This window comes from Crinia signifera, chromosome 3, assembly GCF_055691185.1.
Source record: "Crinia signifera chromosome 3, ASM5569118v1, whole genome shotgun sequence".
NCBI classification, from domain to species: Eukaryota; Metazoa; Chordata; class Amphibia; order Anura; family Myobatrachidae; genus Crinia; species Crinia signifera.
The window spans coordinates 217,306,041-217,330,903 of NC_139219.1; the positions used below are offsets into that span (position 1 = coordinate 217,306,041).

Here is a 24,863-nt window from a genome sequence, read left to right on the forward strand (position 1 = left end):
AAATCTGACCTCACATTATCACAAAGATGCTGTTTTTAGCTAGGATTTCTTTTTCGTCCAGTAGGGGCCGCAGGAGTTCACTCTGGGTATGAGAGGTGAGGTAGCAGAGCGTGCGAGAAAGGGTTACAAAAAATTTACCCAGCATGCCCCCTGACCCTGGGTCACCAGTTTTGTCTTTGGTGCCAAGGCAGGAGCAGGCACCTCTATCGCTGACTGTTAGACAGCCTTGGGTTACAGCTGAGCTGCGGATGGGCGAGCGCTCTATTAGTTAGTCACCTGCCACGCAGCTCCCTTACATGACGATGGCAGCGCCAATAATTCTGATAGCCCCAGATTGGCCTCTTGAGGGTGGTACGCAGATCTACAGAGCCTGTCGCTAGCATCTGCTCTGAGACTGCCTCTACGTCCAGATCTCATCACCCAAGGTCCATTCCTACACCCAGACCTGAGCCCGCCTGGCTTTGACAGGATGGCGCCTGCAATATCCCTCTTAAGGAATAAGGGTTTCTCGTCTGTGGTCATTCATACTATGTTGCGTGCCAGGAAACCTTCGTCAGCACAAATTTACTATAGGAACTGGAAGACTTATTTTTCTTGGTGTTTTTCGCCTTTCTCGTCTACTGGCAGTTCTTCAAGTAGGCCTCGATTTGGGTTTGCGCCTGTCATCTTTGAAATTTTAGATGTGAGCCTTGTCGGTCCTGTTTCAAAGAAAATTGTCTATTCTTCCGGACGTTCTGACATTTTTCCAGGAGGTCCTTCATGTCCAGCCTCCAGTGGTCCTGCCAGTAGCTCCTTGAGATCTCTCCCTGGTCCTCTGGGCACTTCAGTCTCCTCCATTTGAACCTTTTGGAGTAGGTGGATCTAAAGTGGCTGTCCTGGAAGGTTGCTTTTTCTCTTGGCCATTTCCTCTGCACGACGAGTGTCGAACCTCAGTGCGTTATGACGACCTCACTTTCTAGTATTTCACCCTGACAGGGTGGTTCTGTGTACCAAATTTAGTTTTTTTCTACATGTGGTATCTGGACTGGTAGATATGATATATATGTCCTATAATAGGTAAAGTGAGGATCCTCCAAGAGTGAGCAAGGATCTAGTGATATTATGTTTTAATTTAAATTGATTGTTTTGTGTGTGTTTAAAAATAAATTATTTTTTAATTATTGGTTTTACCTTTGTACGCCCCATGCTCTTTTCTTTCTTTGTATTTCATTTTGGAGGTTGGCATCCTTCCAGCGTGGTGGCTGCAAGGTTGCACATTACACCACTATATGCCCTAGTGCCGCAGACATCTTTCCCTATTACTAGATATTAAGTACCGTCATTGTCCTTTCAATCCTCATACAAAGCATTTCATGATGACAAGACGTTGCTTTATTAATCCCTCTTTCTTGACTAAAGTGGTGGTTCAGTCTCTCTGGATCTGTGTGCACTTAAGATGGATGATTTATTTGTTCTATTTTTCTCTCACAAGAAGGGTTTGCTTGTTTCTATGCAGACCGATGTCTCAGTGGATTCAGGCTTTCATTTGCCAGGCTTTTTTCAATGTTCTTGGTCAACCAGTTCCCTTCTGGGTTAGGACTCGATCTACTCAGTCAGTTGGAACATTTTGGGCCATGGGGCCTCTGCTGGCCAGCTGTGTTATGTTTCCACCTAGTCTTCAGTGTACACTTTTGCGTAATTCTAATTCTGTTACACCTTGTCTAGAGATGTGCCTTTGACATTCCTGTGTCCCCCAATGGATGAAGGAGAAACCAAGAATTTTGTGCTTACCAGTAAAATCTTTCTCTAATTCTGTGAGTACTGTATGTACTCTCAGCACTCCCTGTTGTATGTCTGTTTAGAATTGGGAGTCTCTCTAATGGTGTGTACACACACTTCGATTTGCTTTAGATTCGATTTTCCATTAGATTTGGCATTAGAGCTTTCATTCAATTTAGCATTAGATCTGTAATTTTGCGTTTGATATCCAATTCGATTTACATTCAAGGCAGTGTCGATTTTTACTGGATCGAATTCGATATTTCCTTGGCTGCAGTCACAGAAAACGTGAGCGCACTTCGAAACGAAAGCATCTTAAAAACCTTTCTATATGATTTTGCTTCTATAAGCAAAAATGAATCAAACAGGGAAAAATCTAAGCGTGTGTACATCTATAAAGTGGGAGTAGTCCTGTTTAAATTATTTAGGTTTTAAACTGCCAAGCTCCACTCACTATTTATACCCCAGTGTTCCAAATTATCCTATGGAATCTGACAGTGTTTTTACTGCCAAGTACAAAATCATGGTTTTTATTTTAATTGTTTTATATCTTAAATATGAATCCGCCTGGAACTTCACACACCTTTTATTAGTCAGTGGTAATGTGGTTTCAAGTATCCTTGAATAGGAAATATTATCTTTTTATCTCCTGACTGACGAACGACCCTACAGTCATGGTCTAGACTCTACAAAGTAGAATGTACTCCATTATGTTTGGAACTAGACTTAATCCAGTTATGGGAGACATGCTGGTGCATAAGTGTATGTAGTCTCCACTAGCTTAATTTATATGTTTACCAGCCAAATGGGCCATGAGCCTCTGTCCTTACTATTTAGATGGAAGACTAAGCCAGGCCTGTGTTTCTAGCTGAAGACATTGGTAAAGTACAGGATTTATGGATGGTTTCATTTGCCTTTTATCTGGAAAATTAAACATGTACAATCAGATGTTTTATTGGTCATGGGTTACATAAACTTTCAACACTTTAACATCACATAAAGTGAAACATTGTTATTGTGAATTGTTAAAAAAAACAAAACAAAAAAACTTCAAAGTCCACATCAAGTAGTTCAGTCCTTTATCACTGCTCTGCATAGGATAACAATCGATAAACCATTATCACATAATTTTCTCAGCTTTCTACTATGATTGTGTCATTTATCTAATGAACAAATATTCATGGCAGCCCATAGGATCTGCAATGCGAGGTGCATGGGAACCTGCCTCTCATCGCAATCGCAGTTAAATGACAAGCAATGTGTCACTTTTTATGATCCGTCACAGCAACACCTCGGAATTGCATACATAGTAACCATATGGCATTAGTGGATGGGGGCTTTACCACAAACAAGTGAACTGTTTCACATGAATGCATAATTAGTGTGCAGTTAGCTTAATTATGTAGAGTGGGAAAGACAACTAGCAATGGTAATAACAAGATTTCTTTGTAAAACTATTTCTGCAAAGTAAAATTAAAATGTGAGACTTACTCATTTTCTTGCCACTGAACAACAATTTTTTTTTTTTCAGGATGCGGTGAGAAATTCTGTCTGTCACACAGCTACTGTAATAGCAAATTCTTTCATGCACTGTGGCACCACTAGTGACCAGTTCCTCAGGTAAGTTCAGCGCAGGCTGCTATTTTTGCTTCAGCTACAGTCCATTTTGTGTACTGAATGCTGCTAATGGTCACATTTAAAATAACTAGCGAACCATACCAGCTTTGCACAAGACTAATTGTTCATTTATACGTACTACATCCTATATTCACATTGTGTCTTGGTATAATGGTAATAAAATAGTTATATTTTAATTAAAGAGCTCCTCCAAAAAGAGATGTCTATTCCACCAGAAAATGTATTTGCTATGGTGGAGCCCGTGTATACTCTCTCAACTGCTCCTTGAATCTTCCCCGTGCTTGGTTGGCCATTTTATTTCTTTTACTTGCTTTAGTAAAATTGTCACTTCTCTGCTCCCTTTTTTTTTTCATAATAGGTTTTTATTAGGTCAAGTTGTAAATTCTTACACGAATTTGGTATACACAACATAAGCCATTTAACAAATTGTTAACCATAGCAGATCTCCAAACACACATAGCTGATGGCAGTTTGGGAAACAATAAAGTTTAAACCTACGCAGAGGTTTGACCTGAGTTTTATTTAGGAAATTAGGATAGAAAGAGAAAGAGGGCAGGTAGACTGGGAAGTAGGGGGAATAGAAGGGTGGACATGACAGGGACAGGTTTGCAGAGACACATTAGGATGCAGGAGACATGGGGAGAGGGGAGCTGTACATGCGGCGGGATGTAAAAGGTAACTGATAATCAAGTATTGGCCATTAATCTTGCGAGTGTGGGGGAGATGTCAAGATGTTTCTGTCCCATAGGTCTATTCTGGTTAGGGTGAGGCCCTGTGCTTCTCTGAATTCTGCCCATTTGAGCCATTTCAAGTGAATCGATGCCTTTGATAAGGAGTACTTAGCGTTCGTTGTCTCATATAGAAAGTGGTTATGTACCTTGCTAATTACCTGGCCAACCCGGGGCACCTCCGTCGACTTCCACAGACGACCAATGCCTGCCTTGGCTGCTATTAGGATGTGCCTCAATATATATAGGTCACCCCCTGAAAGTGTTTCGGAATGGTGGAGAAGGGCCAACACTGGGGTCAGGTGGACCTGGCGTCTAAGGACATCGGTGGCCAACGAGGACACCTCTGACCAGAAGGGGGCCAGCAGGGGGCACTGCCAAAATATGTGTAGCAATGTGCCTACATTGCCACACTTCCTCCAGCATAGAGGTGAGACATTTGGCCAAATGGCATGTAGTCTAGACGGAGTGAAATATGATCTATGGCAGATTTTAAGAAACATTTCTGTATGTTGAATGCATTTCGACATTTTAAATCCTGAGTAGAAAACAGTGTCCCAAACTTCCTCATTGAGAGAAATATTGAGATCTGTCTCCCACTTGACCTGAGCCGGTAACTTCCCTTTTTTTGTTACGGAGATGAGATAATTGTACCATCTTGAGATACCCCCTTTTTGCGATTTGCTGTTTAGTCTGGAGATGAGGACTTTGGGGGCACACGCCATTGGTACTGGGCCTTCTCTATTAGCCGCTAGCCAGTGGCGGATTTGAAGGTACTTGTAGAACTCGCTTTTATGCAGGCCGTATTTCGCTTGGAGGTCGGAAAACTGCTGCAAAGAGTCCCCTTGCATTAGTTGGCCTAAGGTGGTAATCCCTGCGGTGTTCCACGGGTTCAGGTTTAGGTTGGGGATGAGTTTAGAAATGGCTACTAGCGAGATTGCAACGTTTGGCAGGCTTAGTCCACCCAAACTGGCGAGTGCCCCATGCCACACCTCCAGAGTGGCCTTTATTGCTGAGCATAGCTCTGACTTTCTCTGGATAGCCCGCAGGGGGACCCAGAGTAAGTCCATCAACGGGATGTTAGAGGCTAACGAGCGTTCCATCACCACCCACGGTTTAGAGGATCCGGAGTCGCACCAGTCCCCGGCCTGGCTCAGTAGACATGCGGTCTGGTACACCTCCACATCCGGGAAACCTCCCCCCCCAAGAACCTTTGGTAGGGCCAAATATTTTTTAGCCACCCGGGGGCGTGATCCTTTCCAAATGTATTTTGTAAAAATGGCATTGATTTTGCACATCAAGGACCTGGGAGGTTTTCTGGGGATTGAACGAAATAAGTAGAGGAGTTTCGGGAGGAGGACCATTTTGGATGCTGCCAGCCTACCCATCCACGAAATTTCGTGTATGGACCATTCCGTTATTAGTTTTTGAAATGCAGCAATCAGCGGCAGGTAATTGCACTCCATCAAATGAGGTTCCCGAGATATTAACACTCCCAGGTATTTAATCGCCCTTCCCTGCCACGCGTAGCGATATTGGTCTTTCAGGCGAGCCAGCTCTGTATCAGGTATGTTTAGAGGGAAGGCTTCTGTCTTGGTGGTGTTAAGTTTATAATATGAAATTGCGGAGTACGCATCTAAGATCTCATGCAGCGCGGGCAAAGATGTGTTTAGCTTTTGGAGGCAAAGGAGGACGTCGTCCGCGAATAAGCAGATTTTGTGTAGAATTTCCCCTATGACTGGTCCTACTATTCGGCTGTCCGACCTGATCTTCTCTGCCAGTGGCTCTATAGCTAACACGAAAATTAAAGGGGATAGGGGGCACCCTTGTCTCGTGCCGTTTGTTATCTGGAATCTGCTAGAGGTGGTTCCGTTCACAGACACTCTCGCAGAAGGGTGTGAGTAGAGAGCAAATATCGAGTCTAGCATTCTCCCTTGGATTCCAAAACGAACTAGTACCTCCCTCAGGTAACCCCAATGTAACCTGTCGAAAGCCTTTTCGGCATCTAGAGAAAGCAATAATAACGGGGACTGGGCACGTTCACATACTTCAACAACATTAAGTACTCTCCGGGTGTTGTCCGGAGCCTGCCTGCCCGGAACGAAACCCACCTGGTCACTCTTTACCAGGGAGGGGAGTAGCGGGGCCAACCTGTTAGCGATTAATTTTGCGTATAGTTTCAAATCTGTGTTTAAAAGGGCGATGGGTCTGTAGTTCTGCACCGCCGTAGTGGGCTTCCCGGGTTTGGGGATCGTGATTATCCTAGCCTCGAGCATTTCGTCGGGGAATTCCCCGGAATGGGAAGCTTTGTTAAATACTTGCAGTAGGATCGGGCCTAGTTCAGACTTAAAACATTTGTAGAAATTGGAAGGGTACCCATCTGGACCCGGGGCCTTGTTGTTTGGCAGGGCATCTATTGCAGCCTCTACCTCTGACAGGGACCAGGGGGCGTTAAGGGCTTGGCAGGCTTCGGACTGTAACCCAGGGAGGTCAACTTCGTCCAGAAAGGACGTAATGTCAGCTACCGAGGGCTGGGGAGTATGTGGGTCCTCACTTAAGTTATATAGTTTGGCATAGTATTCTGCGAAAGTGTCTGCTACTTGGAAGGGGTCGGTGACTCTAGCTCCCCTAGCGTTTATCAAGAGGTCTATTCTCGTCTTGGTTCTTCTACCTCTCAGTTTCCTGGCGAGCAATCTTCCCGCCTTGTCACCAAAGAGGCTCTGGTTCAGTTTGGAGATATTTTTTTGTACTTCACTAAAAGCTGACGCATTAAGCTTATCTCTAGTTCGCGCGAGTGCAGCATATATTGCCTCATCGGAGGGGTTATTCTTATGGGCTACTTCTAGTTTGACCAGTTCTGTCTCTGCTGCCAACCTCTCCTTTGCCTCTGCTTTCTTTGCTCTGGCCGCAACCTGAATTGCCGTACCTCTCACTACCGCCTTCAAGGCGCACCAGTATGTGAGTATGCTGGTGTCGGCTGGGTCATTGGTGGTGGTATATAAGGACAGGGCATCTCTAATGGAGTTCCTAGAGTCTAACTGCGATAGGGCAGAACTGCCCAGGCGCCATGGTCCCGGGGTAGACCTGAATGAGGTCAGTTCCCACCTCAGACGTAGGGGGGAATGGTCGGACCAAGTGATGGGGAGTATGTCAATTTTGCGAATGGAGGCTAAGGTCCATTTGTTGGCCAAGGCGAGATCAATTCTCGAAAATGTCCGGTGGGGGTGAGAGAAAAAGGTGTAATCCCTCACACCCGGATGTCTGGCGCGCCATACATCATACAGGTCGTATTCTTTAATGAGCTGCATAAATCTCTTAGATTGAGCCGGGGGCTTGGCTATTCTGTGTCCTGGGGTATGTGATTTGTCCATGATTGGGTCAGGGACCGTGTTAAAGTCCCCTAGCAGTAGCAATGCGCCCTTGGCGTATTTCTGTATAGTGGCAAAGAGTGCTCTAATGAATGTAGTCTGTCGGGTGTTAGGCGCGTAACATGATACTATGGTGGTTTCGACTCCCTCTAAGTTACCCACTAATATTAGGAATCTACCCTCCGGGTCTATATGCTGGGAGGACACATTAAAGGAGCAACTAGCAGACACAAGTATGGCGACGCCTGCCTTTTTATGGGGGCCATTAGCTGTGTAGCACTGGGGAAATTTGTGGTTAAAAAATCTGGGTGGAGCTGTTTTAAGAAAGTGAGTCTCCTGTATGGCTACGAGATGGGCTTTCTGCTTATGGAAGTAAGCCAGCGCTACCTTCCTTTTTTGGGGCGAATTCAGACCTTTGGCGTTCAAAGATAAGACATTAATCATTTAAAGACATCTAAAACCTGCATATCTACACGACTAACCAGATAAGTGTTAGCATAAGAAGGCACAATTACAATATAAGCTACTCTGTACGAACAAACAGGAGGGGAAGACACATGGGGTGGAGATGGGAAAAAGAAGGGTGAAAAGACAGCAAGAAGGGATAGACAGGCGACCCCAAGTGGGGTCGTAGTGAGGGGCCTGTCCAAGACCACCTCAACTGGATTGAGTATCTTGGGGGTAGTGGGTATGGGCCCGTTCCCCCCCTCGCAACAGAATATAAAACAAAAACGAACTTAGATAAGAAGAAGCAACCAGTAGTCCCTGATCTGTATAAATTTTTACTCTAACATAGAGGTGAACTACAACGGGCCTGAGTCACGTGTATTCAAGTGATCCTGGAGCTATAACTATAAGGGCCTAGCTTGTGGGGGTCCGACCTCCCTCGAGCCAAAATGCCACCCCAAATGGAGGGGTGCACCCAAGCACGACAGGGCAGCCACAGCAAACTTATGCAGGACCAAAGGGGCCCACAAACAACTTTAAGTAACCAATAAATTTAAACAAACTGTTCAGGATGGACACCTCCCTCCGATATCTTCATCACTTTTCAGTCAACTAGAGTCTATGACCGATGTGGGTGGCGGGGGTGAAGCATCCAGCGTGGAGGAGTACAGATTCTGCTCTGTTCCGGTGCTACTCAACCAGCGACCAGTCCTGCTGAAGTCGCCGGCCAGAGGATGCATCCGGGGAAGCGTCTCGGGAAGCGTCTCGCAGCCTCCAACTGGACACAAGTTTCAGGCCTTCCTCAACCGAGGAGACTGCGATTGTGGATCCTTCCCTTTGTATTAACAGGCGGGTCGGGAAGCCCCACCTGTAAACTATGTTAGCTTTGCGTAGAGCCGTTGTGACCGGGTGGAAGGAGCGTCTTTTAAGAAGGGTATCTCTAGACAGGTCTCCAAATAACTGATGGGAACCCAGGGCTGCAGCAGATTCCGCGGATGGTCTAGCAGCTTTGAGGAGGGCTTCCTTTATATGGAAAAAGTGCACTCTCATCAGAACGTCTCTGGGGACCCCCTCAGGAGCAGACCTCGCCTTCGGTAACCTGTGTATGCGGTCCAGCAAGAGGTCAGCAGGAGTCACTAGGGGTAACAGCTTTTTAAAGATGTTAATGACGTAGTCATGGAGGCTACTATTGGAGATGTTCTCCGGAATACCTCGTATTTTGAGGTTGTTCCTCCGAGATCTATCTTCCATGCTGACCAGTTTCTCCCGTAGGGCTGCCACTTCCTCTTCCAGTGCCGAGTGGGAGTCTATAAGGGTGTTGTGGGAGCCTACAATTTCCCCCATTTTAGTTTCTAGCGCATTTGTGCGGTCTCCCAGTTCGTCGATAGAGCGCTGGCAGGTCTGTAGGGATGTTCTAATTTCTGATGACACCTCCTCCTTCATTTGGTTGAGCAGAAGCTTGAGGGTCCCCACTGTTAATGCCGCATCGTCGGGCACTTCTGGTCTACCCGCGGGCTCTTGTTGAGGAGCTGGGGAGCATGGTGTGGCGTCTGGTAATGGTATGTGGTCGGGAGGGGAGGATGACGTGGGAGGGGCCTCCGTTTTGTTGCCCTGACTTCTGGGGGATGGCTTGAAGAACGGGACCTGGGAGACTGGTTTAGGAGTCTTGGGCCTTTTGGGAGGCATTTTCGGTAAACCCGTCTTGGACGACAGCAGCAAATTCAGTAGGGGCAGTCGGGAAGCGCTGTATGCTCTCACTCCGTAGGCTCAGGACACGAATCTCAGACACATAGGGGGGGATTGGGGCTACTTCTTCATCTGCATCGTGGTGCGAGGGGTAGAGTGGGGGCCTTTAGGGGCCAAACATTATATGATCATCTTGTGAGGCACGCACAGGCGGGCCACCTGTATTTACAGGGGAGATGGCTACGGTTCTCTGCTCAAGGTTAGCTCTAGGTCTGGATCTGGCTGGGAGGCCTGCAGCTTCTAACGTGGGAATCAGTGCCGGGCGGGGGGCGAAGGCGGGCTTCCCCCGGGCGGCAGAAGTGGAGTGTCTCTATGGTTTCCCCTAGGGGTGGTACGGGGCCTTCCAAGTTAAATTGGGTCCTGGTTGGGCTGAAGTCAGCTCTTTGGGCGTCTAACACTGCAGTCAATCTTGCTGCTTTATGTCCTAACGACACTCCTGTTTTGCAGCACTGGGTGTTAGCAGCTCGACCAAGGGGCCCTGATTATTAGTGCTGGGCCTAGTAATGGAGATCAGTGTAACTGCCTCCCTTTATCTGGTAGGGGGGGGTGCCGCTGGGGGACCTCTTCAGCCTGCTTGTCACCTGCTGGGCTGATAATGTCCAATTAATACACGTTTATCAGTCTCCCTGCCACGGGGCGCCCAGCCTCAGTAGGGCTTGTGCAGCAGCTCTCCCCCTTGTGTGACGCGTGGTCCGGGTCTCCCCGCTGTGATTGCCGTGTGTGTGGGTGGTGCGCCCGGCTCCCGGCTTGTCCCCGGCTTCACTCACCCGCTTTGGCTGCACGCGCAGCGTGACGGTCTCTCCTTACGACGGTGGTGAGTTCTTCCAGGCGGGGAGGCGTGGGATGCGTCTCCCCGTCCTCCGCTATGTCGTCTGCGTCGCTGGGGGGATCACACTCGCCCGCCGCCGGCACCGCTTCTGAAAATTGAGGCCCCGGCTTCTCCTCGCGGACCAGGCCGCAACCCGCGACGGCGCCCGGAGGCACTGCCCAGCTCCGCTGCCTTGGTCCCAGGTGCTGTGGTGATTAGAGAGGGGCTGGGAACCCTTTTGGAGTGTCTCTGGTGTAAGGGTATGGCTTAAATGTCCCCAAAATCAGCGTGGAAACAGGAGCAGATGGAAGGTGCGTCTTCCCTGTTTGCCAGCTAGGCCACGCCCCCCTCTGCTCCCTTTTTTAATACCCATGTTCTGATCAGCAGCCGCCAGCCTTGGGGAGGAAGGGGGCAAATGATGAATTATGGAGGCAGTGGTCAGGGGCATCCATGGGGATGATGGATGGAGATCTGTATGGGAAGAGAAGTCCACATGGAGAGGAAGGAGGCAGAGGCACCCATGAGAAAAACTTGCCTATATTATTGATGGGACGCAGTTACAATCCCGGCGGTCGGCTTTCAAAATCCTGACTCCAAAATCCCGACACTTTCTCCCTCCTATGGGTGTCCACGACACCCATAGATGGAAAATAAATTAGTGTGCCGAGCGTAGCAAGGCACCGGGCCCGCTGCATGGCAGCGAGCCCGTAAGGGGGGCGAACCACGTCCCCCCGGCCCCCCTGTCGGGATTTCGGCGGTCGGGATTCTGACGTCGGGATTTTGAACGCCGGGACTTAGTACCAATACCTTATCGATAACTCATGGAAGCAGGTAAAGTAGGAACTTTAAGGAGAGATGAGAGTGGGGACATATTTGAAGTATGAGCTAAGAAGATTTCCTGAAGCCTTCTACGACAGCACTGCTACTTAAGCGCCATGATTGACGATTGTGTGTGGTACTATTCTCTTACTGAAATTGTCACTCTTACTAAAATAGTCACTGTTCGGCTCCCTGTCCATATATTAATGTTTAATACACCTAAACCTTCCTCTGTAAATAAACGGGGGTTGTGTCCCCGTTCTGCGCCAATAGGTGAGCAGCACTCTTCTAAAAACTCCGCCGCTAATGGGAGTCTGAAGTACGAGATAGAGAGAAAGGGGTGTAGAGGTGCGCTCAAGAGGTAATATCACCAAATTGTAAAAATACAAAATTTATTTCGTACATTAAAAGGTTTAAAATACATAGGTCATGGTTGTTTTACAGAAATTGTTGATGGTTTACAGAGATTATTGCAGGTGGTAACTCATAATGATTCCGTACAATGGTGTCGATTAGATCATGCGAGATAACCCTACGCGTTTCGTCCACTAGGGACTTCCTCAGGGGTAATACACCAAGATCTATGGAATCTTTATGCATACAAATTGAAATACACTCTTCGTGGATTATTTTATAAAGAAGAAAGATGTGGTCACCGTTGTGAGTCAAATGACCCGGTAGTGCTTCCACTGAAGCGAAGCAGCAGTATCAAAATTAAAAGGCGAAATGACACACCTCTCCGACTGAAGTCAGTTTCAGAAAAGAAGTTGATTCCGAATTCGCTATCAACAGTCTCGATCAGCAAGGATCGAGACTGTTGATAGCGAATTCGGAATCAACTTCTTTTCTGAAACTGACTTCAGTCGGAGAGGTGTGTCATTTCGCCTTTTAATTTTGATACTGCTGCTTCGCTTCAGTGGAAGCACTACCGGGTCATTTGACTCACAACGGTGACCACATCTTTCTTCTTTATAAAATAATCCACGAAGAGTGTATTTCAATTTGTATGCATAAAGATTCCATAGATCTTGGTGTATTACCCCTGAGGAAGTCCCTAGTGGACGAAACGCGTAGGGTTATCTCGCATGATCTAATCGACACCATTGTACGGAATCATTATGAGTTACCACCTGCAATAATCTCTGTAAACCATCAACAATTTCTGTAAAACAACCATGACCTATGTATTTTAAACCTTTTAATGTACGAAATAAATTTTGTATTTTTACAATTTGGTGATATTACCTCTTGAGCGCACCTCTACACCCCTTTCTCTCTTCCTCTGTAAATACTGAAAAAAATATAAAATTATGAAAACTGCATCAAAATCCGCTTAGGGACTCAAGATTATTCCGTGCAAGTAACCCCAATTAGTGTTTTATAGATGGAGAAATATGGGTTTATATACAAAGATGGAAGTTCTATTGAAGATGGAATGTTGGTATGGTCAACCACTTGGATTCTATCATCTTTTAGAAGGTGCTATATAAATGAAAAGTAGGTTCTGATTGGTTGTTCACATGCACGCGCATAATCCCGGGACTAGTGTATGTCTGAAAGGCTATTCCCAGGACTAAAAAAAATCCTGTGTCCTGCGCACCTGCAATTGACCCGGGATTGTACCAGGTTTAAAATCCTGGGTGGTATGTCTGAAAGGGGTATCAATCACTTCAATGCAAATTTACATTACTTCAACGTTTCAGTTTTATAAACTAAAAAAATCACCAGGAATATGGTAATACTGAAGAAGTGGGCGTGTGGTTTCATCAATGAGGTGCACTGAGTATAGGTCTTGCAGGAGAGAGTACAGCTTCTCCACTATACCTCACATAGGGCCTTATTTTAGTTCACTCTTTCTGACAAAATCCTTCTTAGATGGGCAAAACCATGTGCACTGCAGGTGGGGCAGATGTAACTTGTGCAGATATAATTAGATTTGGGTGGGGTTTTACTTCAAAGTGAGATCTATATTGCAGTGTAAAAATAAAGCAGCCTGTATTTTCCCTGCACAGAAACAAAATAACTCACCCAAATCGAATTCTCTGCACATTTTACATCTGCCCCCCTGCAGTGCACATGGTTTTGTCCATCTAAGAAGGATTTTGTCAGAAAGAGTGATCCAAAATAAGGCCCATAGATCTGTCAGGTTATAGTACTGGGTCATGTCCCTCAACTAACTGTCTATATTTTTAGTTGGAAACATACCTTTTACATTTTCTGTGCATTTCTGGACTTAGTTCTATGTGCGTCATTCTTCAGTGCTGCAATGTGTTTTTAAGACCAAGTTTATTTCAAATAATTTTTATATCCGTTAACCTGGTACAATTAATGCCAATGCGCTTATAGCTGTATACACCTCATTTGTTGTGCCTGGTGCTGCATTCACTACTATTACATCGTGTGTACAGCATATTGGTGCAGTTCTTTGGGTTAAAAAACGATTTTTCTGTGTTGATAGTAGCTGTCTCCTGCTCAGTACACCTTTTCATGCCAGCTATTTTACAAGCCGTATGTTGGTGCTCCAGGTTATAAGTATGCCTGCTTATGGGCTATCCTGGAGAATGCAAATAATATGGCAACAAATTTACTGGTGTCTTTTAAGGATCATGGTGATCTTCGTTGTGATTCCTTTAGTGCAGCAGTCTGGTTCCTTGGTGACAGTCCCCTGCTGGAACCATTCTGGGCTCTTACACTCATAGGCAATTTATTGAGCTGACATAGCAGTTATCCAGCTCCACACCATGCCCTGAATATTCTCTTTGCTGTTGGCCAGCTACTTTATTGGAATGCAGATTTAGAATCCAAGTTATTGGATAAAATGATTGCTGCTTGCAGCTGTGCTCAAATCCACTTTTCTTCCTTTGCTCCTTAGGACAATTGCTGTTACATTTTGGTACATTTAACCATACAGGAACCTGAGGTTTCAGCTCAATACTGTGCCAGTGTTTCTCCTTTAGGAGCAGGCAAACTTAGGAAGGCCGTAGGCCAGCTTTAAAGCCTGCATGCTTGGATGTTCTCCCAATTTGGGGGGTTCCTATGGTGGAAGACAATCTAGTCTTCTAGGAATGGCAGCAGAGAATTAATTCTTGCATATAAAGCAATTTTAGGATTTAGATCTCCAGGAGGTCCCCTTCATGCCAGTACTTCACATTAAGTTTTCCTCATCAAAGTCTGTATCTTACAGGATTCTGTCAGGGAACTTCTAGCCTCTTTGGTCATCGCTTCTGTACCGCTGTCACAAATGTACTAGTTTTTACCCCAAACGTTTCCTTGTGCAAAACTTAGAGATCCTCTTTCTGCCCCATTCTGAAGCTCCTCTATGTCTGTCTCTGGGTTCTCAGGTTCAGGAAGGAATCTCTCCAGTCAGTAATGCTTGCCTTGTAACTGGGTGTATCATGATGTCCAGGACACTTATTTTACCTATTCTCATATTGGCAGACCCTCGCTGCTTACAAGAACATCTCCTTTTAATGGTTCTGGTTCTTTAGTCACACATTTGGCTTATAAATTGGCACAAGTTCAACATATTAACAGATTCTCTACTTTGTAGCCTTTTGGACATCCAGTCCCAGTGAGTTTTCTTCCCGGGGTCAAGATTGGATCATTGCATGCACTGATGCTGTGTGAGCCAGTCCATCGCTGCATTAGAGATCTTGCCATATTAGTGTCCACCTTTTGGCACAGTAAAATTCAATTTGTTTCTCACATGGAGCTCCTCTCAAAGGGTACTTGTTCCATCATCTCTCATTGTCACAGAAAGTGTATCAGTCCTTGCAGTGGTGGCTTCAGTGCTCCCAGTTAGACAGAAGGCATCCCTTTCTGGTACAGATGTAGGAACTACGTACAACAAATGTAAACTATAGGAGACAGTCAACATTCTGGAACTCAGGGTGATCTACAGAGTCCTTTGCCTGGTGAAGTCTCTTCAGTTAAGGCAGTAAAGGTTCAGATTAACAGTGCAACTGCCTTCTTGTACTGTATATTATTAATCAGGGACGTACCAAAAGCCTAAAGTCATCAGGAGTCAGAGGATGGCATAACACTTCCTCCCAGCTCTGTTAGCAGTTTACGTCCCAGGAGTTCACAGCTGGCAAGTGGATTACCGCAGTTGTCTAGAGGTTCATGTGGGAGAGTGGTCCCTCCATCATTGTGGGATGGGACACAGTCTGTTCCACAGACCTTTCATCTGATACACCGCTTTCGTCTGGCATGCGGAAGCTAAAGGGCAGGTTGTCCAGATTGAACTTGCATGCATATCTCAAATGTATTAGCTAGGTTTCTTACTATTAGTCTGGACCTTCTCATTCTGGGTCCATTTTTGTACCCAGACCTCCCTCATTTTGATTTGATGGGGTGGCTGCTGAAACCAGAGATGTTCAGATGCTGTTTTTTTGCACCAGAAAAGTTTTGGCTAATGTCTTTCACAGTGTGTGGTAAGAATATGTTGCTTAGAGTTTTGTCAGGACGCTATATCCAGCAATTCTCTGCTTTTTTAGTAGGTGGTTCTTTCTCCCTGAAAGATTGTCCCTCAAGTTATAAATCTCGGCCCTCTGTCTTACTGTAGCATTCTCTCCAATTGATGCTTTACATCAGGCATTCCCAACCACGGTCCTCAAGGCACAACAATAGTGCATGTTTTAGTGATATCCAGGCTTCAGCACAGGGGAATTAATTTGTATGTGAGGGATTCTGATTAAACCATCTGTGCTGAAGCCTGGATATCACTAAAACCTGCACTGTTGGTGTGCCTTGAGGACCGTGGTTGGGAATGCCTGCTTTACATCATACCTTCCTTTATTTCCTCAGTTGCTCATTGGGATTTGGTTCTTGTCCTGAGGCGTTATCTTTTAGAACTTATGGACTCTGATGACTCAAGTGAAAGATGGTGTTTTTCTATTCAATCTCCTGTGTCAGTAGGGTTTCAGACTTCATTGCATTGTCGCACAGATTACCAGTTCTCTTCTTGCACCCTGACTGAGTGATTTTTGAGCATCAGGATGGTTTTTCTCTGGCAGGAAATCTCCAAATGCCATATAAGCTATTTCTTAGCAGTTTCTTTATATATCGCAGCATATTCCATCACGCTTTACCATAAGAGACAGTGATACAAAAAACTGGGTATTTACAGACAGTCAAAGATATGAGGGACGATTGTTTAGGCGTCTCTTCTGGTTGATTTGTAAGCATTTGCACTAGTCTTTTTTGGTTTGTTGGCTGTGGTGTGGTATCTGTATTTAGGTGTAACGGACCAAAGCCTTCTGTGACCCTAATTCTCTTACATGTCACCATGCATTGTTGACCTTCATCCACTATAGTAAAACTCCTGGCCTACACTTTGGCAGTTCCAGACTTTTTGATGGCTGATATGATTCGGTCGCTTGGTGTGGTTTTCTTGGATTTGGCCACCAGACTCACTAGCTTCATGCTGTATGCTTGTGGGGTGTCTGGTTTGTCTCCTTTACTCTACTGAACTGTCCAAAGAGCTTTGTACATAACTGGTGAGATCTGAGGAGGAGGAGGAGCTGTGCTATGAAGTTACAACTGCTTAGGTCCCAGACTCCAGCACACCTATAGCCACTGTTTCTATGGTGTGCGCCCCCCCCCCCCCACGTCAGGTAAGAACTAAAAGTCCCTATTTATGTAGTGTTCTTTTTTATTTAATGTAAATCCCTACTTTCTCCAGTTCATCAAATCTATTCTTTCTTACCCTGCTTTTGCAAGGTTTTAACTATTTTCACTTAACCCTTTGAGTGCTAAGTATTTGTTAAAATTGCTGTGAAAATTGGCAACCAAACATTTTAATTTATCATAATGACATGTAATGTTTACATTACATAGGAAATATAATCTTTTTTGCCTAACCTTTTTTTTTTTTTTTTTTTTTTTTTATGACAAATGTGAGTGATGCTGGCACTTTTAGCAGATATTTTGCACATCTTTCAGAGATGTTGGCACTCAGGGTTAATCTATGATGCCATCTTGGTTTCTTTTGGCTGATATCTAATTTATTTTTTTCATAGAGATAATTTGGAGTGGTTGGCAAGAGCCACAAATTGGGCAAAATTCACAGCGACGGCTAGCTTGGGAGTAATTCATAAGGTGAGTGACCTAGAAGCTAGTTTAGTAAAATAAACTATTGTAAAATCCTTCCTTAATAATAATATTATCATATATTTAGAAGGAGGCATTGCAGCTCATGGCTACTTATTTGCCCAAGGACACATCACCTGGCTCTGCATACCAGGAAGGGGGGGGCCTGTATGCTCTGGGACTCATACATGCTAACCATGGAGGTGACATAATAGATTACCTGCTTAACCAACTGAAGAATGCCAGCAATGATGTAAGATATTGGTTCTTGTTATATGATGTAAGATAGTTAAACTTGACAAATGTGGTTTGGAGACTCTTCCTGGTCACTACAGAGCTTCACATGGGGTGGAATAATAAATGCCTCTGACCTACACATACATTGCTTGAGGATTACCAATCTGGTGATTCCTACAACACTAGTGCTAACTTGGAAATTACTTAGGCCTTCTGTGAAGCGGGAGAAAAAAAATAAACGTCTCCAAATCATTAATGTGTTATGCCTTAATGGTCTATTCCCAAAAGGCATGCTTTAATTTGTGACAGGTCTTTTGGGAATAGACCATTCAAACAAGACTGCTATTTTTCTAATTGCCTTATAGCTTATCTTTCTCTTTAACATGCTTTACATCAGATTGTACGCCATGGTGGCTGTCTAGGCCTGGGTTTGGCCGCAATGGGGACTGCACGCCAAGATGTATATGACCTTCTTAAAACAAACCTCTATCAAGATGATGCGGTGACAGGTAATGAATATTGCAGGAATTGATTATACAGATCCGTTCTATTAGTGTTAAATCCAAATATTTCCCAAACCGATGGACAATAATTAAGTTTCGCAGTTTACGTAATGTGTCTGTAAACTGTTACCCTTTATTCCTAACTAGGGGCGTTCTAATAAGTAGCGCCCTGTAGTGTACCTTATCAGCCTCTCACACGCTACACTGATACCCTTATCAGTACAAAGTACTTATACACTCTCTCAATGTAGCAGGTATCGTTCTTGTAAACACTTCTGCTTATTGCAAATAAATTACAATTTATTTAATTACAAATTATTAAGACTTGATATAAATTCGCAGTAAGGGTATAAAGTCCTTCACCATATGTATTTAGTCCCTAATGGACAAAAAGGGGTAACCGAATATAACGAGATCACACAGTATACAAATCCTTATATAAGTCTTAACCACAATTATCGAGAAGGGGAAAAACAAATGTAAGCTCAATTACAACAATACAAAAGGTAAGTAACCATCGCTCACTCGCAGGCGCCTCCCGGACCAGGGATCTGTATTCAAAGTTCTAAGCATGGTCAAGTAGACTGTCCCTAGTCCGTGTGCAGCAATATAAAGGATCCAGACAATGGAAATACTTCATTGGTCAAGAGGTCAGGTTACCCCTCTCCTTATTGGTACAGTAAGGATGCACAGCTGGTTCTTTGTTCAAGGCTTCGTCGTCATGTCCAGGGGTCCCTGCTGTGCATCTGGTTTTAACTGGATTTCTACAGTTAGCCCTTCCTCGTGGCAATGTATAGATTATCATACTGTATGCAATGTGCATAAGTTATGTATGGTATATACTGCATTTTTCAAACAAACACCGGAGAACTCCGAGTGAGACTGGTCACACAGATACTAAATATGTCCAGGGGAAATCGTGTATTATCCTTAATACTATGTGTTGCGATATCAAACCATATAACTATATATTTTATTATTTGTGATTGTGGAGTATGATTCTATGTGTATTAGTAGGTATCCGGACTGATCATAGACTGACTCGTGATAGACAGTCATATGGTTGACCGGGTCAAAAGGTAGACAGTCAAAAGGTAGACAGTCAAAAGGTAGACAGTCAAAAGGTAGACAGTCAAAAGGTAGACAGTCAAAAGGTAGACAGTCAAAAGGTAGACAGTCAAAAGGTAGACAGTCAAAAGGTAGACAGTCAAAAGGTAGACAGTCAAAAGGTAGACAGTCAAAAGGTAGACAGTCAAAAGGTAGACAGTCAAAAGGTAGACAGTCAAAAGGTAGACAGTCAAAAGGTAGACAGTCAAAAGGTAGACAGTCAAAAGGTAGACAGTCAAAAGGTAGACAGTCAAAAGGTAGACAGTCAAAAGGTAGACAGTCAAAAGGTAGACAGTCAAAAGGTCGACATGGAAAAGGTAGACATGTTTTTTTTTTACAACATTTTCAACCGACTTGTGCCAACAGGCGTTATTTCGTGCCCTACCATCCACTAGGACATGGAGGGAGAATAAAATAGTGTGCCCAGTGCAGGCACCGAGCCCGAAGCATGGCAAGCGCAGCTGTACACTTAGTGTCGACAGACACCCTTTTAGGGTTAAACTCATGTCGACCTTTTGACCCTGTTGACCTTGGGACTGTCTACCATAGTGGTCGACCATTTGACTGTCTATCATGAGTCAGTCAGTTTTATACCATAACCTATTAGTATGACTGCCCTTTGCGTTCGCACAATACTCTTACTCGCTCCTGTACGCCCTTTACGTAAATGTGCGGATGAAAATGGCGGCCATAGTATGCTGGTGCGGTGCGCATGCAATACGACTTCGACAATAGGCAAAACTCACACTCTGGAAGCATTTACAGTGGCAGCAGTTAATTGCTCCAAGTTTATTATGGATATCTGGAAGCCACACTATGTGGCTTGCTGCCATTTTGAGACTGGGCCCCATGGTGTTTTTTTCCTTTTTGTTAAGAAACCTACCAGAAACAGCAGCTGTTTTAGGAGCTCCAGCACTCCCCTTACCACTTTCAGTAAGTTATCCAGATGGAGGTGGATAATCCGAGTGGGTAGTTCCATTACACTATGGGACTTTGTGCCTTGATGGTTTTTTATGGACCAGATGATATCTTCCAGAATCTCCAGAGCTTACTGGGCAGTATGGCTTTGGCTGATCTGTTGATAAGGGCTGGCATCTGTTCATATAACCATCAGATACTTCATGTGTTTGCACCGAGTAATTCCACTCATCTACATTGGGTGCATACTCTTTTGTCCTTTAAAAAAAAAAATATTATAACACGTTATTGTTTTGTCCTTGTTTTGAGAATGTAGGAGGACATAGGTTTTTTTTTGGTTTTTATATTTCATTTCTGTTTTTTTTTTCTGTCCTGCTGTGATTGTGTATACATAAATTGGCAGGCACAAGGTATAGAGAGGGAGGAATTTTCGGAAAGCTTTTCATTTGGAAGTGGCAACTCCTGTGTAGCCACAAGTATACCCCTCAACGACTCCAGTTTCTCCTAAAGTGCTAAAAGAAAGGAACCAGAAGAAATTCAATGTTTCTTTACGGTTATTACATATATTTTTAATTGTTAAACCGGCTTCTCATGAATGCTATACTTGTACACAACACTTCTATTTGTATCTTAGGAGAGGCAGCAGGCTTGGCTCTTGGTTTGGTGATGCTTGGTTCGAAAAATGCCCAGGCCATTGAGGACATGGTTGGATATGCCCAAGAGACACAGCATGAAAAGATCCTGCGGGGACTAGCAGTTGGCATCGCTCTAGTTATGTATGGCCGCATGGAGGAGGCAGACGCTTTGATTGAGAGTCTCTGCAGAGACAAGGTAAGAGGACAATTCAAACTGTTTGAAGTCTTACATGGTTAAAAACCAGGCTGATCATATAGGAAGCTAGAAGCAAGCCTTGCTGTGTTCTTAATGGATCACTGGAATGACGAACTTGTCATACAGTGTCATTTTTTTTTATAATACATTTTTGCAGTTGTAATTGATTTTTGAAGGCAATGTGTTTTGAGTGGACTGTATATTGTAAAAAAAGAATCCGTCTCTCTTGGCGTCTTTTTTTCTTTAATACCTCCTCCAGAGTCTGGCTTGACCTCATTCCTGTAGAATTTATAGGCCGTGTCTGGTTTATCTCCCTGCAGCAGACATGTCTGACTCCTAAATAGTTACAACATTTGAAACAGTGGCAGTGAACATCAATTTTATTCTCCAAAGGATTGCGCTAAATAGTAGTATAGGACAAATTGCGTACAAATACATGGGGCTTAGAATTATTGTACAAACATTCGACAAATTACTGTCTGTAGGAATGTTCCTTGCTATTATACATCGATGTAACCTGTGCTGCAATGCTTACATTCACAGTCTTTGTGTGTGGTTTTAACAGGAATATGTTCTCTACTCTTCTTGTCCTTTCTTCCTCAGGACCCAATCCTTCGTCGTTCTGGCATGTACACTGTTGCTATGGCATACTGTGGGTCCGGAAACAACAAGGCTATTCGTCGTCTGCTACACGTGGCGGTAAATATACTTTTTTTCACTATTTATATACAGTAGCCGTATTAATGTATATTACTTTTTTACCAAGGGCTTGCATCCTATCCTATTTTTTTTTATCCCTTGAATCTCAACAAAACCCATATTTAAAAAAATATTATTCCTTTTTTGTTTCATCTGTCTCAATAGCAACAGCACCTTTTGGGTGTACACTCTGTGTAACACATGAATGGTTGGAGGGTTCAGAAATGTTCATGTCCAGTTGCGTGAAATTACAATATCTGCGTTGCATATACAATAGATTGCGTGCTACACTGAATCAGGCCCTTAATGCCACATTTGGACCCAGGGTAATTTTTTCTGATGTGTCCTTATTCAGCAACTTTATTTAGGCAAAGGTCTGATTTAATGCAGCATGGCTGTAGTTTTCTACTACATAACTCACTGTACAGTGGTTTCATTTGTTTGGATACGAAGTCCTGACCATCTGATTGCCGGCCGCAGGGCCCTAATGGTCACAATGCTGGTAATCTTTGGTGAGTATTCTATGTTTAACCCACCCTTTCCGCTGCATAACTTAACTGTGCATTCTTTTCTACTCCCCTCCCCACACACATACAGCCTAATCCCAACCCTCTTGCAGCCTAACCCCCTTCTCTTGTGGCTTAATGCTAACTTTGTATTTACTGCTTGACGTTGCCTGTATTTCACATGTCTGTATCCACCACCAGCATTCTGATGGTTGTGATTGTGACAGTTGCGATGATTACATCCCGCTTAACTGAGCTCTGAAGAATTACATTACATTTGCAATGCTTTTGTACACTTCCTTAGACATGTATATGACAATTTATTATGTTTATTAATATATATATCCTTTTTTTTTTTTCAACTAAGACTCTACCGTTCTTTAGGATATGTCATACCCCTTTTAGACCACAGCAAAAACACGGGTTTTTCCCTTGTGCATATGGGTCAGCAGCAGTGTAAATAAGGTTAACTCGTGTCCCTTTACACAGGACTTCTACCCAAGTCCTGACCAGGGTAGAACACGGGCAGGACCTGGGTAGAGGGCAGTATAAACGGGTATGCCAAGTCATCCGACTAGGCTCCCGTTTACATCAATGGGGAACGCCCAACCTTTGGACTGCAGCGTCCGCAGGTTGGACGGGGGGCACACACAGCCTCCGTTGCTGTACTCAGGGAGGAGGTGAATGGGATGCCTGTGTGCAGCATCCATTCACCTCATGAACAAGGGGCTGAGGGCAGTCCAGCAGCTTATCTTGGTGCTGGGCTTGCCCCCAGCGTGACGATGGGTGGTCCCGGCGGGTTCGCCTGTCCCGGTGATTGGAGATAATGTCGTAGTCTTAAAGCGTCACCTCCGTTTACAACTGCAGGTAGGCATTGGTCGGATCAGATGTCAAACACATGCGATTTGGCCCAATCCATAGGAATCAGGTGAAAATTGGCCAAATCGCACTAGTGTAGGGGGGCCTTAAGAGCTTTATTTTCTTTTTCTGAAAAGAAACAAGTGTATTATCAGGTTTTTTGCTAAGCATTGGTTTTTAGCTAAAAACTTATTTTAAGCTTTATTTTCATCTTTTTCTCTTGATATTAGGTGAGTGATGTGAATGATGATGTTAGGAGGGCAGCTGTGGAGTCTCTTGGATTCATCCTGTTCAGGTCAGTGATTTTGCCATTCCCCACGAATCACCTCTTACTCTGGATTCTCTGATGGGCTTGCTTATGTGTCTCCGTTATGCTGTCAAAGTTTAACACTCCTTAGATCATTTTAAATGGTACTTATATGTTAGTTGGGCGCCCAATTAGCATACGGACGGTAACGTAGGGAAATCGCATCGAATGTGCCATTTTAAGGGCATGCGATGTGATTTTTTTCATGTAATTTTTTTTTTTATTATTTAACACCCCACAATATCGCATCGTACCTCCCGCAAAATCACATGAGATCGCAAGCGATTTTACATTAGGTATACAATAATATGATTGTATGTCCTAAAAATAGTTTTTACGCGCCACCCCGAAGTGTGTCGAGCGGTGTCGGAATGCGTCCTCCGACCTTTTCATACCCCCACTATCCACGTCGGCGTGGAGTTTATTTTATATAGTGTGGCGAGCGCAGGGAGCCACCGAGCCCAAAGCATGGCGAGCGTATGCGGATTACTTTACATGTAATCCGCGTCCCCTCGTTGGGCTCGCTACGCTCGCCACACTTCGGGCTTCGCCGGCGTGGATAGTGGGGTAATGAAATAGTCGGAGGGCGCGTTCCACCACCCCTTGTGGGGCTCGCTGTGCTCGCCACGCTTCGGTGTGGCGTGAATAGTGTGGGGGGGGGGGGGGTGCGGTTAACCTATTTTTGGGACATACAATCATATTATTGTATTCCTAATGTCATGGCATCGCACACCCTATAAAATCGTATGCGATTTTGCGGCAGATGCGATGCAATGGCCAGGGGCTTAGAGAGCAGTGAATAAATTACATAGGAAAATCACATCGCACATCGCATGGCCCATGCGATGCGATTTCACTACGCAGAATAGCCACTAAGCAAATTGCTTAGTGGGCGCCCAACTAACCTATAAGTACCTGTTTTAAGTATAGTATGAAATGAGTATGAATAAAGATGAAATAAGCTGGATAGTAAAGAAGTCTATGTATAGACTGTGTGCCAGGGTACAAATAGCTGTATTTGAAGCTGTGTGCCTATCATTTTATTGTTGGTGTTTGTATAGCAGCATTCTTTGTTTCCAATCAAGCTAAATGTTACATATAAAACTTGAAAGAAATTGATATTTTGGAAATGCCTAAGTCTGGAAATTTAATGCTATGTGGGTACAAGATTACCATTTGTAGGAAAAAGGGAACGTATAAAACATTTCCGGCATGAATAATATTATCTGGACCAGGACTTATGCAGTCAGAAATTCGGTTAAGTGATTGCATTCTCATTGTAAGATACCATTTCTTGTACAGGGGTTGATAATAAGGCACAGGTTCTCAAACTTGGTCCTCAGGACCTCACACAGTGCATGTTTTTCATGTCTTAACACAGAATCAAGTAAATTAATTGGTTCCACCTGTGGATATTTTAAAATATGTAATGAGTAATAAATGCACCTGTACACCTGCCGGGTGACCTGGAAAATGTGAACTGTGTTTGAAAAAC

General features: G+C 44.3%; 1 protein-coding gene across 1 annotated transcript in view; it reads left to right on the top strand.

The window, feature by feature from the left end:
* The window catches only part of PSMD1 (proteasome 26S subunit, non-ATPase 1), a 78,355-nt gene that overhangs the window by 10,324 nt on the left and 43,168 nt on the right, over nt 1–24,863 (top strand). Inside the window, exons 10-16 of the mRNA XM_083177455.1 lie at nt 3,290–3,378; nt 17,333–17,411; nt 17,491–17,655; nt 18,037–18,148; nt 20,802–20,998; nt 21,602–21,697; nt 23,292–23,356. Of these exons, the coding sequence (XP_083033581.1) occupies nt 3,290–3,378; nt 17,333–17,411; nt 17,491–17,655; nt 18,037–18,148; nt 20,802–20,998; nt 21,602–21,697; nt 23,292–23,356 (803 nt within the window). The remainder of the gene's footprint in view (nt 1–3,289; nt 3,379–17,332; nt 17,412–17,490; nt 17,656–18,036; nt 18,149–20,801; nt 20,999–21,601; nt 21,698–23,291; nt 23,357–24,863) is intronic.